The following is a 17,216-nucleotide window of genomic DNA, read 5'->3' on the forward strand; positions in this document are numbered from 1 at the left end:
CTGCAGCTGGATAAAATTGGTGGTCAAAGCTCTCTTCTGAATGATTTAGGATCTGTCATTATTTCTGCTCATTCCGTCTTTCTTGTTCGATCTGTCTGCGTGTCTACAAATAATTGATTTCTGCTCTTAGTTGACCTCTCTGCCACTGCTGACTCTAAAGCGGTCAAAGCTAAACCTTCAAAGTCCAAACCTTCATCTACAGTTTCACTCAATGAAAGCTCTGAAGGTAAAATGTCAGATCAGTTGCCATCTTAGCCAATTTATCTTCACAAGGTCCAACATTGACACAACCTGCCAGTGACTGGCAATGTAATAATTTAGCGTGCATTATCTGAGGCAAAATGCAAAATTCCGATCAAACTCTCTAACAAAGTAACTTCTGTCTGACTCGACTTTCTTTTTGACAATTCATTCAATGTATATTCAATTTTTTCCTATTTTGCAAATGTTAGTTTTGGACCCAGTCTTTTTATGTAATATCCTCAAAAGCAGCTTTCAGCTTCAGTTTCTGGTGGTTTTGCCCGAGTGTGAAATGCTTTTTCCTTTTACAGATTGTGATGGATGGAAAAGGAGAGCTGACAGAACCCAAGTCAAAAGCACAGCTTACTCGGCTCTAGGCAAAACCTCGGCCAATCTTCTCACTCGTGCACCACCAGTTCAGCCTGTGCACGGGCGCGTCGACTGGGCTGCAAAATACGGAAGTCACCGGTAGTGCTTGTTTGAGCTTCCATGCCATGAGGACTAAGCCCTGTTCAACACTCGTGAGAGAAGCAGCTTGAACAGGTCTACATCACCTTAAAACATCAGGCCATTATTCGCTCAAATGTGTTGTGCAATAAAGACACAAATCTTTATTATTGACTCCACGATTTCAGTTAATGCATCTAATGCCTGCATTTTTCTTGAGTAGACTAGACCCGCTTATTTTTTATGCCATTTGTAGGATGCAGTTTATAAATGCATTTCATTTTTCTTTTATATGTGTAAATGTGATTTATGATGCAATGATGTTTTTATTTACTTGTATTAAAACAGCATTTTACCAACAGTCTTTACTATAAGCAATACAGAGAACTGTCACGTGAACATATGTGATTTTGTTCACCAAAGCTGAAATAAAGACGATTTTGTAGGTGTTTTAAAGCATTTTAATTATTCGACTGCTGATGAACAATATGAACATTCAGAAATTTTATTGTACATTTTATACAAAATACCACAATTACATGTTTGGGCTATATTTTAGAAGGAATTTTTTTTTTTTGTATTTTCTGTGTGTATCATGACTGCTGTGGTTTCTGTAGCATCCCCGCTCCAAGCTTGGCCACCATCAGAATACTGCAAAAGATTTTCTGTTAAATATTTCAAGCTTTAAACAAGACAGAAACATTATATTAAGGTGCATGCGGTTGTTTTGTGTAAGGAACAGACTGGGGAGGTGCAGATTTTCACTGACTGTTAGTGATCAGTGAGCTTGACATGAGTAAACAACGACTGACCTAATAAATTGTTTGGAAAGTTTAAGGTGAAATATTACAGAAATGTTAAATACCTGAGTCCAGCAATGAGACCAGCTGGCATGATCTTGCGAGAATTATAGAATCTCTTTCCCATGACAGCAGCAAGAGTCCCAGAAGTGGCTGTGAAATGAGTGATTTTCAGTTAGTTCTGCTGTGTAATCTTTTTATGTGTTCAGACTTCATCATGACAATTTGTGGAAACGGCAAACCTAAAGACACCCAAATATTTCTAGGATCTTGGGATATCTGGTAGGCGCCAAACCCAGCCAAACCCCCAAACAGTAGCCCTGCCCCCAGAGATGGAACACTGCCTGTAAGAAAAATCATTCAAATTAAAAACCGTTGAATAATGCTAAGGTAAAAAATATGACAGCAGTGACTATTACTGCATAAGCTCAACAACAGACTTTTCTCAGATATATTGAGGTATTCGGATTAGGTATTGTATCAAACTTGAGGTAAAATTATGAAATCTAAAACGTAGTTTGCTTAAGTCTGAAGTTATTGGGCACATCTAATTGTTGGCAATTTACTTGTGTGCAACATCGAAGATCTGGGGCCCGTTTCAGAAAGGAGGTTTAGTAAAAACTCTTGAGTTTATTAACCCTGAAATGAGGGAAACTCTGGGTTTTCCGTTTCAGAATGTGAGGTATGGCAAACCCGAGAATTCGGGGTAACTCAAGCTCGTTTCTAAAGAGGTAACTTATACTGAGATTCAGTAGCCATAGTAATTTACTCTGTGAACCTAACCTGGTGCAGGTTTTCTTTGGTAAACCCAGAGTTTATTTCCATCTCCTCCCCCTTTTTAAAGCGCAAGTGGTTTACCTCATTCATTAATACAGTCATTCATTGCACACATTTTGATCACACAGAGACCATCTCAGACTCAGTGATATGTCATATTTGCTTTTCTAGACCATTCAGTACATGCAGAGTCTGTATATATTCATAAGGGTGTACTATTCAGGAGAGCAATTTGGGATCCGAGTGGAATTTTGTCATTTCCCTGTGCATTTTTTTTAAACTGTACTGTTTTTCTTTACAGTGAAATAGATACATCCAAATACTCTTCCGTCACTACATCAATAACATCAGCCATCGTACGTGTATTATATCAGAACATAATTTTCTAGGAACGATGAGAAATTACTTAATAAAGTGTATAATAAAGTGCATGAATAAAGAAATTAATAAATACAGACACACATACAGAAATGAAGCAATGAAGATAATAAACGATCAGATTTGACGTGCTGCCATCCCAACTCAAATCTGCTCGGAGCAGGGTTCAGACGATACTTTCCAACTGCGATCAATCCAACTTTACATGATAGTGTTTCGTCCTACAGGTGTCCTATACACCCTGACGTGTTGTTTGCATAGCTAGAGCACTGATGTGGAGTGAGAACATAAGATTGTCTTATTTCATCCATTTAATGATTAATATATTTGTTTATTGGTACATTTATCTATTTACACTTAAGTCATTTTCAGCACATCAGTAAATCCACTGTATACAGAGTGGAAAGTGTGCCTCGCTCTCAAGTGCTTTCTGCCACCACGTTGCTTTTTTTGTGCCGTTGCCATGGTGAATCGTAATATCGGAGCTTTAGTGATCATGGCTTGTCGTAGTTGTGGTGCAAGCGCTTAACTCAAGGTAAGCCAACCCAGAGTGGATAGAACTAACTCAAATCAGCTGTTCTGAAACCAAAAACTCAAAGTTTTTCATCTCTGTGTACACCACCTCACAGTTCACATTTTAGCTATGTTGGTCGAAACTCCTTATTGAAACAGGCCCTGGATGTTAATGGGGAATAAATTAAAAAACAAAATGAAAAGATAAAAAAAATTATTGTGCATCAAAGGAGCAACAAATAAATGAAATGGGGAAATTATATGAAAACTAAATTAAGGCTGAAACGACATTCCTCCTTTAAAATTCAAGAGGGGCTTAGGGGGATAAGGAACTTGAATCCCAGCAATAGCCTTTTACATATTTGACAGTTACTGTATCCGCGTAATCATCACTAACAAAACTAAAAAACGATTTCCAGCATCTAATACTACATTTTACATTAAGTTAGACTAGTTACACAAGTTAGCTGCTATACAGTTACATAACTAATCCGTTGTCCTGCTGTGTGTCATTTGCTCTTGCGTGGTTTTACCCTGTCCATTTGTTACAATCCCGTCCAACGTTAGTCCAATGCACTTAGATTTCACGAGGTTTCATTACCTGCTTTGACATATCCTACAACTCCTCCAGATGCCACCAGTGCTGCATATCCGTATCCAGTCCAATCCACAGCCATCGTCGACATCTGCATACACACACATTTAAATATAGACACACACAATGACTGATAACATACAGACCTGTCTATGAAATCAGACCTGTGTCAAAATGACAACTGCAGTACTATTGATCGAGTCAAACAGCGTTAACACTGAACATAAAGACACGCGATAATACCATCAAACTGATCACGCTACAAACAAACCTGCTGCAGTCTGAAACTGAAGTATCTGTGCGAATTATTCGTCTTAGTGAGGATCGCTGAGAACGGTTGATATTTTACAACGGCAGATGATCTTAGATAAGTTAACGTAACGTGTTTGCATTGACGTACTCTAACCATGCGGTTGCAGTGGCTCTAAAAACACCTTATAACTGTGTTGCGCGTCCTTATGACATCAATCAACGAAACATGAACACAATGTTATAAATATGAATATGTTCATACTCGCTATCTTCAACGTGCCAGTGTCCTTGTTGGTGCGAGTGCTAGCAAGTTGTTTATGACGTCACCCTCAAAGACCACTAAAACACACGCACAACGTCCTTGTCATTGCGAGTTGACTTATGGGAAATGAAGTTTATTTACAATAAACGTTTTTTTAATTTAATTAACGCTTAATGTATTTTACACGATGTTGTTGTCATCATTATATTATATGGCACAAATAGTAGATGCTATGTTTTTAGGTAGCTAATAGAATATAGTATAATAGAATAGAATATGTAATGCCATTAGGAGTGATTAGGCCTGATGCAATCACAGCCGCTGATATTAGCATTTTTAGAATAATTATGAACTAATAATAAACCAATTTCGGAACTACATTTTATTTTCCAACACAGACATTCTGATGTTGGGGAAAAGAGCTGTCATGTTGAACATGGGCAACTAATACTAATTTAAAACGGTCAGCAGTTCCAAATACCATCGGTAGATGGTGCCAGATGACCAGACAAGTGTCGTTTTGCCTTCCATTACCAGACTTTTGCTTATCTGACGATTGGCGTTTTTTTTATAATTCAGTGTAAAGTATCATGTTTAATAATTAATGCTGTCATGGGTGAAATTATTTGTCTGTCATATTGTTGCAATAACACCGCATGCTTATCAACCTGTTTTAAGATACAAGAGTTAGCAATAATTCAAATACAGACAAAGGTATTTGTGAGATGGTAAACGTGATATTAATCAGTAAACAAAGTATGCGAAGACAAAGGTTTTTAGCTTTTGGAAAGAGATGATTACCAGGCTTTTGTGTAGAAGTGCATCTTCGCTTGTCCAATGGGAGGCGCCAAAGGACAGCAGGTTATTCAGAGAAAGAAAGTGTACCTCACTATAATCTCAAGTAGGCTATTCATTTTGTCTCTCTCACTTTACAGGCTTGTCACAAAAACCAAACCTGATTCAGAATGAAATCATTCGTTTACATATGCGTGTGTGCATATGCATTTCTGTACGTTTAAGATTTAAACAGGACTAAAAGTTAAACAGGACTAAAACAGGACTAAATCTTCCCCCAAACTAGTAACTCACTTTCTAAAACAAAAATACAATAAAAAAAAAACTCCGACTTAAAAACTTAAATTCACTTTTAAATGGTGTGCGTTTTAGTAAACAAAAGTGCAGTAAATAGGCTACCGTTAAATTAAAATTAAAAAATAATTTTCTACAGTACTTAATCTGAAAACATTCATAAATGCTAACTAGGCATTTGCATAGTTTTATCATTTTGAAAACTGCAACTTCGAGCTCCACGTCGATATAACAATATAAAGGTTTTTTCTCTTTAGCAGGAATCTCAACACTTTTTTACTCTTTCCAGGTGTCCTTGTCTTGCACGTGCCTATTACAGTGCGCATGCGCCGTGAGGTGGTACTCTGTATTATGGCCAGGTGAGTAGATTTTGCTCAGGTAAAGTGGTATTTTGCTTGAGGATAGAAGACCCAAATGAGATAACACTGTGTGATGTACCAGATTCAGAGAGAAGACAGAAGAATGTCACTTCTGGGCAAAATGGGAGATTGGCAGGTACGTTCTCTTCCTAATAAGAGTATACAAGCTCGGGGGGCACGCTTTTACTTTCGCATAAAATTACGTTTTTCCTAAGGTACATAATGTTTTCCGGACAGTACGATTTAAAAACAAGTGAAAATTATCTACGACTGTACGGTTTGTGTTAAGGGTTATAAAAAATAACAGGGACAGGCTATTTGATTGTAGACAATTGCGAAACAGCGAAGAAAAAAAGATCGTGATCAGATTCGTCTAAAATGTGACAACCCTAAGGTCGCTGCTCGGAGAAACCAAATGTGCTGTTGTTTATTTATTTTAGACAAACGACACTATATATTATTACAACTTTATAGCTTCATTTCGTTCAGGCCTGGCCTACATAATTCTTAGCGTGATTCCTTTACATAAACGTTTTTTAAAATGTCTGTGTTAGTAATGTAGGCTAATACTGTCTGTAGCCTATAATTTCTGTGAGATATTATACTCTGCTCCATTAATTTAAAAACACGAGAAACAAAAAAAAGAAAACAATTCAAAAACAGAAATCGATTGAATTATTATTGTTTTTATTGAATACATTGGTTTGTTTTATCAAAGTGAGGATTGCCAATTAGTGCTGCACCAACAAGTTGAGAACAAGTATCAATACAAGTTTTGCTTTTGTGCAAATGGATTCAATGATGGACCCCTAATCAATAAACAACAAAGTAACACACCCTTCAATTTCTATTGCGCGTTTCTCTGCCTCTTCTAATTGTCATTGTGTCTTAGTTTCTTTCGACCTCTCATTAATAACAACTGGACTCACCCCACCAAAAATGGTAATGGAGATAAGAGAGGGACAACGCCTTAGACCCGGCGACCTGTCTCTCGACCTCATTCACATTTAACAAGCCATGTTGTTGTGTTAATTATTTACATTTTTTAAATAGCGCAGTTACACGTCTAAACAGAGCTGTATACCTACTCCAGAATCGACCACTTTTGCATAACAGTATTCCGAGTGTTTTACAGGCCGAGGTTCACTATGGGACTAAAACAACAGTTTACAATTACCCGTCTTAAAACGGTGCCCATTGAAATACATGTATTTATGCTTCGGGTTGAAGTAGTTTCGTATTATTTAAAATATTTTGTAGAATATTTTTTCTAAAACTTGAAGCTATTGTATGAATGCGCATGCTTTAAAACGTGTGACATACAATAAACATACCCTAAATATTCGTCACATGTTTTCGCAAGGGATTTCCGGCATTTCTGAGCTTTTATCAATAATTCCAATGCGAATCAATCCCAATCCAGTTTTAATTCTATAAAACATTTCACCGTCAGACGCTCACTCACGACTGTGAACACATTCTTTTACTATGATCTTTTGAAACAAGTAAACGTAGCCTATTCTTACTGGAATTCTCGTTGCAGTTTCTACCTGTGTATATTCATTGGCTTTGGTCTCTTGATATGCTAATGAGGGTTATTACAGTAGCTCGCGAGTCTTTTTCTTCCACCATTAGAGGGAGATCTGAGCGCACAGCTCAAGCCCTCTGCACTGTGTCAAACTTAAGCGAAGGCGCATTTCATTCTATCCACAGCCAATGAAAATGCTTTGGAAGTTAACTGATAATATTAAATATGAAGACTTCGAGGTAAGCGGCATAACCAGACTTTTTATACAAAATTTCGCATGATATTTACCAGCATGTTTAACCAGTTTTTTTCCGCAGTCCGCTTTTACTAAATAAGTTTTACTGTGTGTGCGCTATTTCATTTATCATAAGTGCTTAAATACATCTGCAATATTGCATGCTTCAAGACACGTTTAGGTTTTTCAAAATAAATAAATAAAACTGTAATAATAGTATTCATAACAAAAATATTATTATTATTATTGTTGTTGTTATTATTATTAGGCCTAAACACACACTTTAAAATATATGCATTAAAAATAAATATGCATTAAAAATTTAATTAAATAATTGTCTGTGAAAGAAACAGGAAATAATAAACTTACCAAACGCAGGTTTGGTAAAGAGAGTTAAAAGAATCGATTCTTTAAAATATTTTTTCCTGTAAAAGTCCTTCATGTCATTCCTCTCTATTTTGTTTGTGATGAGTGCAGTAATATATGGGAGTAGTTTTGGAGTGGCGAAGCCAGTAAAACGTGTTTTTGCATGTTTCCGAAGATTGCACACCCTTTTAGCAGGAGAGACTTGCCATGTCCTTATAGTTTTCTTTTGCGTTGATCGAAATAAATACGCTTATAATAATCGCATTGGAATTGAGACGGAAGTGTGTACGATGAGTGCGAACGCCTAAAGTTTGTTGTGAAAATTCGCCTCGGTGGTGAGCTGAGCTGCATCGGAGTGTGTTGATGTGTCGTGGCCGTGACTAAACTCTCGGTGAGGGATTCTAGTGGGCCATGGAGCACGAACACGCGAATATGAAAAATAAGGAGGAAGACGAGCATCCCGCGAACAGCAAAATTGTGCCAGCCCAGATGCCCTCAGCGTTTGCTGTATTTTCACCAGAATCAGAGGTGCACATTGTTTCCTTCCTTGTGTTCTTCCCCCTTTCATTCTCTCTTTCTTTCACTTTTGCTTGCCCTCGAACCTTTTAAAATGCCACCCCCCCCTCTCTGATTCGTCAGAGGCAGGAGAATGTCCCTCTTTTTGTCTCTCTCTTTCGCTCTCCCTCTCCCACTCCCTCTCTCTCCTCATCTCTGATTAGATATACCGATTCCTCATTCAATGGACGTCATTTAGTGCAGTCTGCCTTGAGTTGCTTTCTCGCTTCACGCTCGATTTCCGACCATTCTTCCCTTATTAAGTATTCGTGTAATATTAATAGTCATGAATATCTACTATTAGGTGTGCAGGGAAAGAGGCAGATCTGTGCTAACATGAGCTCAAGCAGGGGAACAGCTTACTGACACAACCAGTGGACGCCAAACGGGATCTAAGAAACTTTAGAGAAAAGCACTGAGCTGATGAAGAACAGTGGGAATTTACCTACATTCTGATGGATTATTGCTTTATTTGAACACTGGCCACAGACACGTCGTGCTGCAGTTAATATCGGCTTGATTTCATTTGCTCGTTCATTTTGGTTTTGTACCATCGAAATTCTTGTCTATTGAAACCCCCCGGAATCTTCGCAGATGTTAGTGCACAGTTTTTCCGCGATGGTGAGTGACTATCGGGGGTAAAGATTTGAAGACCGCGCTTAGCGTTTACTCTCCGATTATTTGATTTCGTTTCATTATACCAGCTGTTCTCGGTGTAACGTCAAACGCTATTACAGATACTTTATACTCGGTGTAAACTCTTGTTATTTTTTCTTTGCCCCGCGGTGTGATATGTCGTTGCTAAATCGCTAAAAAATTGTTTACTTGGAGAATGCAAAATAACGTTTATTGAGCTACGTATTGTTGTAATTATTATAATAATTACTGCTACTGTGCGAATGTTCGATTTTCATTTTAAATAACTCAAATTTTAAATTGCTTCTATTTATTTTTTAAAGAAGAAACAGTACAATCATAATTATTACAGCCTAATAGTAATAATAAAACAGCACTAAAACGGTGTGTCTTTTTCTTTCTCAAGGATCGCCACGACGGCACCAGCAATGGCACAGCTCGGTTACCCCAGCTGGGCAGCGTGGGTCAGTCTCCGTACACCAGCGCTCCTCCACTCTCCCACACGCCCAACTCAGACTTCCAGCCGCCATACTTTCCACCACCATATCAGCCCATTTACCCACAATCTCAGGACCCTTACTCTCACGTTAACGACCCGTACTCCATCAACTCTCTGCACGCCCAGCCGCAGCCACAGCACCCGGGCTGGCCCGGCCAGCGACAGAGTCAAGAAAGCAGTCTGCTGCACCAGCACCGCGGGCTACCACATCAGCTGTGCCGAGAGTACCGCAGAGAAGTGTTGCTGCAGTCGGGTCACGGCATCGAGACCGGACTCACGGATTCAATCCCTATACATGGAATACCTCACTCCTTAGAAGATATACAGGTGAGGGGAAATTATTTAAAACGATGGTTTAACATGCAGTTTTATTTATTAATTAATCACGGCCATTGCGATTTGCTGCTATTGGAAACAATACAGATACTCTACATTATTTTGTTTAATTAAATACTGCAGCCACATATATTAAATAATGTCATGTTTATCGTAGTTGGTTTGTCGAAATACTTCGGGATTGTTTTTCTTATGGCAAAATAGTACAATTTAAAACGTGACAGTACATGAGCACCAGTTTTATAACACCGACGAAGGTAAAATAATATTTGAGATTTAATTGCAAATTGCGCTCATTTATGTTAGTATTATCTTGTATGTTAGACTTTATGGCATATGACAAACACTTTACATCGTTTATAGAGCATAAGCAATATGGGTGTATATATATAGGCAACACTAACTGTACAATTACATTAAGTATTACATTTTTAATAGCCCTAACGTAATTATTTGTATGAATTATTATTAATATTTATTAATACACCTTTAACAGTGACAAAGACGCGATTTCTGGACGTCCCTCTTTTTTAACCATTAATTAAATTTTAGCCTATACCTGCTGAAGACGTCTTGGAGAATACAGTTAAAACAATACCTAGAGAAAATGCTCCAATTAAACGTTAATAGGTTACCGCTGTTTAATTATTTGGGTGGTTAAAGTGATCAATTATTATGATTTTTCCCAGTACATACAATTTTTGGATGTAATCTTAAAAATGATTATGGAAATATCGTGATAATTTTTATTTGTATTTTCTTTACAAGCAGTACGTATTGTCTAATTTATGTCATTATTAATATGCTGTTTTATCTTTGCAGCACGTTGAAGATCAAGGAATTCACATCCCAGATCAAACTGTAATAAAAAAAGGTAAGCCTTTTACTCTGTAAACCGAGCATGCATTCACAATAGCATGCAGCTCTCCGCACGTAAAGACTATAGACGTCTATCCTGCTGGCTAATTTGTAGGATTCAAGATAATGCAGAAACCTGTTTCATGAAAATTTCCACATCAGGCTCTATACAGGTATCAATGTGTTTTGATATGATGGTGCTTGTTTTATCGAAGCTTGCTCAGAGTAAATGTAATTTAAAAACATGTCTATGGTCATGTTTATGACGTTTATGTTAAGGATTCGAGCTTTGGTTACCATAAACCAACAATTATATTGCGTGTCTCAGTCATTTTGTGCATCTGAATCCTTCTTTGTTTCGTTTGGGGTGCATTTAGTCGAAGAGCGTTGTGGTAAAAATTAGGGATCGAACTGGTTTGTCGGTTTTAAGTGCGTTGCGGTAAGATTAGAATTACTTGTTATTTTTACTACGTGAAAAATGTACATTTGTTTCACCTGGTATATGCTCGTCGAACATACAAGTGATGATTGTGATCACAGAAATTCGTTTATCTTCTCTTGTATGGATTAGTCTCCCCTGCGCTATTAATGTCACTAGTGATCTATCCAAAAGTCCCTGCGCTTTTGTTTCCGGGTAGCACATAACGCAGCAACGGGCGCTGCAACAGGATAGGGCCTGAACACCTATCTATGCAGGCACTTGTTTGTAAGTTTAATTGTGTGTGTTTTTTAGAATTTGTGCGAATCATTTGATTCACTCCACGACTGATTGGTGTGGATTGGTTCAGAGAAATAATTGCTAATGTCAGGAGCATTTCGTTACGTGTATAAGTTATTCATATTATTTTCATTATTTTATGGAATACCTTTACCAACGTTATTGTTAATTATGTCACATTTCACATGTCTTCCCTCAGTTTTCTGTTTAATGAAGTTTTAAAATCGTGTGTAATAGGGTTCTCGTTTTATTGACTGCTGCACTGTGCAGTCAGTGTTAAACGAGAGGCAGCGATGTGCATGCACGACTGTCATCTTCTCCGAGTTTGGTCTGGAGTCACCATTGTGAAAATGTGAAATATTTGATGGTTAGGCCACTTCATTATCCGGGGCATATTCCAGCAGTTACATTCACAAGCTGAATGAAAAGCTATTGCTGTGGTATCTATTTTCCTCCCCCTCTGATAAGACCATATTGCCTTTGATTCCACACAGGCGTGCGAGGTGATGTGCATATAAGCGCATATGTTTAATCTTACTCAATAGCTGTCTGCTGCATAGCAATTCATCTTTTTTCCATTAGGTTTGTGCTGTAGTCTGAAATGAAGGCCTAATCATATTTTTTTTCTAGGTCCTGTCTCCATATCCAAGACCAACAACGTCTCTGCCATACCGATAAACAAAGACGGGCTTTTTGGCGGTGTGGTAAACCCAAACGAGGTGTTTTGTTCGGTTCCGGGTCGTCTCTCACTTCTCAGCTCAACCTCAAAGTACAAGGTCACGGTAGCGGAGGTGCAGAGACGTCTCTCTCCGCCTGAGTGCCTAAACGCCTCTCTACTCGGTGGGGTCTTGAGGAGGTGAGTTAGACTTACATTACACAGACCAATAAATACACGTTATCAAGCACTTTCCGTTATCAAACCTACCGAAGTGGTATATCCCATTCAACTTATGTAACAATAGACAAAACAGTGATCCTGCATTAGGATGCATTATGTTGGTAGTGCGCTACACAATTACATTGAGCGCTTGTTGTCACGACGAATTAACATTGGCCTGTGAAAATGTAATATCACGTGATGACAGGGAATACAAATATGACCAACTGTTCGATAGAATTATAAAAATTATTTGAAATATCATCACATTTTCGTTTTTACCATTAAGAGTTATCCGGAGATAACTTATAACGATAGAGCTTGGCAACACTACTGCTTAACTTAATATTCTTGCAAACCCCGCTCCTTATTTTACTTACGTAGTCTATAGGCTACAAGATGGTTTTAAAATTTAAAATCGATGAATGATGCAATGACATGAAATGGTTATGAATTAAACAAGCAATTTACATTTAGTAACATTTTTGTCATTTCCTCAATAGAGCAAAATCTAAAAACGGCGGAAGATCTTTAAGAGAGAAACTTGACAAAATCGGATTAAATTTACCGGCAGGAAGACGCAAGGCCGCCAACGTTACTCTCCTGACGTCACTGGTGGAAGGTAAGTTTCCTGAACAATGTATGCATATGATAACGCAGGTGTTTAATGCGGATACATGAAAGCGATTCTGAATCAGGATTTCCATTCATCCGTGAAATGGAGAGAGTTTGTCTTGCAAGCAACAATGCATGAAGGATATAAGAAAAGGCTGTTTTCAGAGAAGGGAATTTGGACATACAGTTTTGAAAGAATGTTGTGGTATTACAGGGGCTTTTTTAAATCTGTGAGCAGCATCACTTATTTTTTAATGCGTGCAACGATATAGATTTGTCAAGAGTATTTTTGCGGCCTACTTTACGCCAGATCAATTCTGCAATTGTATGGCATTCATCTCATTTTGTTTATATTTTGGGTTTATTATTCTTTTAATATTACATTATTATTTGGACTGTATCCTATGCTCTATCGATGCTGTTGACAGCAGGTTGAAAGCCTATTTAAAAAAATAAATGAGTTAATTATGTTGCTGTGCGAAGATTCCATTGCTGTTAAAAATCCATTTTGCTTGGAAAGTCGGAGGTGATTATTCCGTGCAGTGGTATTTGGTGTACCGTGGGTTTTAAAGGTGAAAGCTGGAGACGGTTCATTGGTTCCTGTTAATCATTGCCGCTGAAGACTGAATGTAATATTCATCGTGCTTCATTGAAATTTGGTCTTGTATGGTAATGAGCCTGAAGAAATGTATGATTCCTGCGAGATAAGGGCGGAGGGGCGGGGGGGCTTGAGGGAGACACAAGCAAAGGCTGATTTAGTTAGAGGACACTGGGTTTCTGAAGTGCTGTTATTGTTTATGATCTGCTCCATTTTATGGAAAGCAGTTTAGTGCAGTTTTGCTTTGATGCTAATTGGCGCATGCGTTCTTCCGGACTGTGTGCTTATGACAGGAAGGCCCGCAGTAAATACCCAACTGTTTCAGGAAATTAAAACCAAAGACTTAGGCAGCAAAAAAAAACAGACCTAAATGGAGTAGCCCAATTTTCATGACCAAAGTACAAGAAGGCATTTTACTCTTGGTCGTTTGAAATAGCTCCATATAACAGTATTTTTTATAGATTGAAGGTTAACGAATTAATCACATGATATCATTATAGTTTGCAGTTATCATGTTTCGGCCTTTTGATGTCCGAATTAAGGGACTCACATCTTGTATTGGCAGAATAGTTTTTTTCTGTTAGGACTTTAAATGAAGGTGCATCATCAGTGAAGTAGACAAAGAGCGATGTCATGCTCATTGACATAGGAAGTTTAATTGGATGACAAATGTGAAAGAGGATAATTGTAGTATATTTAAGTAATAGGCTGCACACTGACTCTCATTTTCTCCTAGGTGAAGCTGTGCATCTGGCCAGAGATTTCGGTTATGTATGTGAGACTGAGTTTCCAGCCAAGGCGATGGCCGAATACGTGAACCGACAGCATTCCGACCCAAACGAACAAGTCCAAAGAAAAAATATGTTATTGGCAACGAAGTAAGTGCTTTTCTCACTTTATCAACGTCAAAGAAAATTTCACTTTTTATGACTGCGTATTTTCGTCAAGGTGAACAAGTTAATTGTGGTGGTTCATAGTACAGCATTTAAGTTTGCATTAGGCTGCTGTCAAATGGTTTTGCATATGCTCATAATCAAGAAAGCTAGTACCTAATAAATAAGATTGTCTTAAAAACGTCTCACTTGGAGTTTAATTCTTGGAGTAGTTTCCTGGAATATACGACAACATGGAAATACACGAAATTATCAAAGTCTGATTTTATTTTCCCAGCCAACAAATGAGCATCGTTTAAGTACAAGATTTTTTTAGACTTCGAAAAGATTCAAACAGAAAATATAGATACACCACCCCCGATTTAAAATATTACATAAAGAGTAAAGCGACACTCTTCTGCAACAGTCCTGCAAGTTAAAATATCTGATCTAATTCACATAGTTGACGTTTCTCTGACGTATGTGATACTCAGCATTGAACTTGAATTGTCCATCCCTCTGATCCTTCACTGACGAAACCAGCTGCTGTCAAAAGGAATATGTGTCTTATTGATTATGGGACACATAAGGAGCACATAGTGTTACTAAAACATTTCTGACTTCATACCTTCAGCTGTAATTAGCTTCACCCTGACACGCATCCTGCATTGTGTCTCCTTTTAGACAAATCTGCAAAGAATTCACCGACCTGCTCTCGCAAGACCGCTCGCCCCTGGGGAATTCACGTCCACAACCCATTCTCGAGCCCGGGATACAGAGCTGTTTGACCCACTTCAGTCTTATTTCTCACGGATTCGGGACTCCTGCCATGTGCGCGGCCCTCACGGCGCTGCAGAACTATCTGACTGAGGCCATTAAAGCCATGGACAAAATGTACTTGAACAACAACCCCAACAGCCACAACGATACGGGCTCTAAAGCGGGAGACAAAGATGAGAAACACAGAAAGTGATGTTCAACCGCCACACCGCAATTAAAGTGGAAAAATGCATAGATCGAGCACACTAGTGAACAAGACGAGTCATTGACGCGACTCCACCTCCTGATCTTGACATTTTGAACGCGTTTCGTTTTTTTAAGAATAAAAAACAGTTCACCTTGGGATTCGTTGGAAAAAGCATTTCTCTAAATCAAAATAAAATGACAAAATCAGAGTGGCAATGAGAGGAGTAGCCTACGTGTCGGCCACAACAGAACTTTCTTAAGAGCTCATTTTTTTATGAGTTCAGTGGACTGAAATCTCACATTGTCCCTTCAATATCCCATTTACGATTGTAGCCATGTGACAGGAAGCTGAAGAGGATGATTTTTTATCAGTATTGTGAATAATAAACTTGGAAAAAAAACACAAAAACAAATCCACAGCTCCATGCCATGACTTCAAGTTCGCTCTGATCGACCAACTTGAACTTTGAATTTCAACACGATTCACGGTTATATGAGGGAATCTGTGTTCATGTATGTATATATTTATTTATGTGTAATTTAATGGGAATTGTAAATATGGTACGTCTGTTAAAATTCCTTTTTTTATTTATCTGGTGCCTCCTGTTTTAGTGGGTTTGAATATTCGCTTAGTTCTTCATGTGGTTTTATGGTTCTTAGAAAACAGAAGTTTGGGGTAGGCCTATTCTTCTCTGGGATATTTCAATTCAGCCCTCTTGTAGCATGTTGAGGCGACATTGAAGCAAGTGAACAAATTGAAATAAATAAACATCAACTTCTCTATATATTATTATTATTATGCCATTCCGTTTTAGAACGAAAAAGGTCATTACAGAGACCCTTACGATGCTAGTTTTGTGTTTCTATCTTGTTTTATACGAGCTTTTTATGTGTTGTGCCAATTACCTCTTGTTCTTCCCTCAAAGCACCACAAGAGCAATAAATGGATATTGTCTTATGAGTTTTTTTTCGAATAAATTTACAACATTTGGGACCATCTAATACGTTGTATGTCCACTGTCTAAATTGGAGGCGGTTTTATCTGTATTGTATCAACCTGTCCTGGCAATAGCTCCCATGCCTGTCAATGTATTATAGTTCTTTGTTGCCCAGAAAAAAATAAATATTTGATACGCTTCATGTCGATTTTTATTCATTACTTTTATATTCGCTACTTGCTGCTTACGTCTCTCTCTCTCTCTCTCTCTCTCTCTCTCTCTCTCTCTCTCTCTCTCTCTCTCTCTCTCTCTCTCTCTCTCTCTCTCTCTCTCTCTCTCTCTATTCAGCACGGTTACTGTAATTGAGTTTAACTCTCCCTTGACGATTGCTCCATGCAATAAGCAGTTGAACCCATTGTTTCCCTCAAGTATAATATAAAAACTTACTTTCAACTCTTAGTTCAGAGCACAGGATCATTCAAATATGGCAGGGAGCTTTTTGCCAAGCCAAATGACACAGAAAACAATGCATTTTCTTTCGTGTTTGAAGTGAACGTGTGTAGTTTAGCCCTCAAGCAAGAGCTTTCTTTAAAATCAGTCAGATGTAGAATCCAGCTGAAGGTTGGTGCAGTTGCTATTTCCATGCCTTTATTTAGTCGGCACCTTACATTTTCGGATACACTGTCACGTCGAGCCACACTTTAATGTAATTATAATGCATATCACCAGTTGAAGTTTCGTTGATAGGAAATTGTATAGCCACCCCAACAAGCATTGCCATGTTTTTACTTATTGATTTTTCTTGAATAAAATCAATTGGAAATACATGCAGATAATGCCGCATGAACACGTATGATTATTTTGTGCATTGCATAACTCGGATTAAAATAGTTTCATTGCTTTCGAT

At 38.0% G+C, this 17,216-nt stretch overlaps 3 protein-coding genes across 14 annotated transcripts in view; 2 read left to right on the plus strand and 1 right to left on the minus strand.

Moving 5' to 3' along the window:
- The window catches only part of mak (male germ cell-associated kinase), a 30,260-nt gene extending 29,125 nt beyond the window's left edge, over nucleotides 1-1,135 (plus strand). For 3 of the 6 annotated variants that reach the window (XM_079488305.1, XM_079488304.1, XM_079488306.1), the window contains 2 exons: nucleotides 131-226; nucleotides 552-1,135. In XM_079488305.1, the coding sequence (XP_079344431.1) occupies nucleotides 131-226; nucleotides 552-712 (257 nt within the window). In that variant the 3' untranslated portion in view covers nucleotides 713-1,135. The remainder of the gene's footprint in view (nucleotides 1-130; nucleotides 227-551) is intronic. The other 3 variants (XM_079488308.1, XM_079488307.1, XM_079488309.1) reach the window with 1 other exon arrangement.
- tmem14ca (transmembrane protein 14Ca) lies at nucleotides 1,131-4,335 on the minus strand. Of its 2 annotated transcripts, none has more exons than XM_079488310.1 (5): nucleotides 4,022-4,321; nucleotides 3,757-3,841; nucleotides 1,730-1,831; nucleotides 1,553-1,640; nucleotides 1,131-1,338 (listed from the first exon to the last, which is right to left on the minus strand). In XM_079488310.1, the coding sequence occupies exons 1-5, from the start codon at nucleotides 4,157-4,159 to the stop codon at nucleotides 1,281-1,283; spliced, it is 471 nt and encodes a 156-aa protein (XP_079344436.1). In that variant the 5' UTR covers nucleotides 4,160-4,321; the 3' UTR covers nucleotides 1,131-1,280. The 2 variants fall into 2 exon arrangements, with proteins under 2 accessions (XP_079344436.1, XP_079344437.1); XM_079488311.1 differs by having other exon boundaries at nucleotides 1,132-1,338; nucleotides 4,265-4,335.
- Nucleotides 4,336-5,650: 1,315 nt separating this feature from the next.
- tfap2a (transcription factor AP-2 alpha) lies at nucleotides 5,651-16,510 on the plus strand (the record flags this gene model as incomplete). Of its 6 annotated transcripts, none has more annotated exons than XM_079487525.1 (8): nucleotides 5,651-5,712; nucleotides 5,795-5,848; nucleotides 9,439-9,858; nucleotides 10,690-10,741; nucleotides 12,074-12,299; nucleotides 12,824-12,942; nucleotides 14,270-14,411; nucleotides 15,090-16,510. In XM_079487525.1, 7 exons carry the CDS (start codon nucleotides 5,816-5,818, stop codon nucleotides 15,376-15,378), a joined length of 1,281 nt encoding a protein of 426 aa, XP_079343651.1. In that variant the 3' UTR covers nucleotides 15,379-16,510. The 6 variants fall into 6 exon arrangements, with proteins under 6 accessions (XP_079343651.1, XP_079343650.1, XP_079343648.1 ...); XM_079487526.1 differs by lacking the exons at nucleotides 5,651-5,712; nucleotides 5,795-5,848 and adding exons at nucleotides 7,429-7,479; nucleotides 8,991-9,017; XM_079487524.1 differs by having other exon boundaries at nucleotides 5,705-5,848.
- Nucleotides 16,511-17,216: the final 706 nt, after the last annotated feature.

The sequence above is a fragment of the Barbatula barbatula genome (assembly GCF_947034865.1).
Source record: "Barbatula barbatula genome assembly, chromosome: 23".
In the NCBI taxonomy this organism is placed as follows: Eukaryota; Metazoa; Chordata; class Actinopteri; order Cypriniformes; family Nemacheilidae; genus Barbatula; species Barbatula barbatula.

What these genes read in the sequence shown, in the direction of transcription:
- tmem14ca (XM_079488310.1), bottom strand. Translation starts at nt 4,159, where the DNA reads ATGGTTAGAGTACGTCAATGCAAACACGTTACGTTAACTTATCTAAGA. An exon ending in TGTAGGATATGTCAAAGCAG is followed by an intron (nt 1,832 to 3,756) that starts GTAATGAAACCT and finishes TTTTTCTTACAG; the next exon opens with GCAGTGTTCCATCTCTGGGG. An exon ending in GGTCTCATTGCTGGACTCAG is followed by an intron (nt 1,339 to 1,552) that starts GTATTTAACATT and finishes AATCTTTTGCAG; the next exon opens with TATTCTGATGGTGGCCAAGC.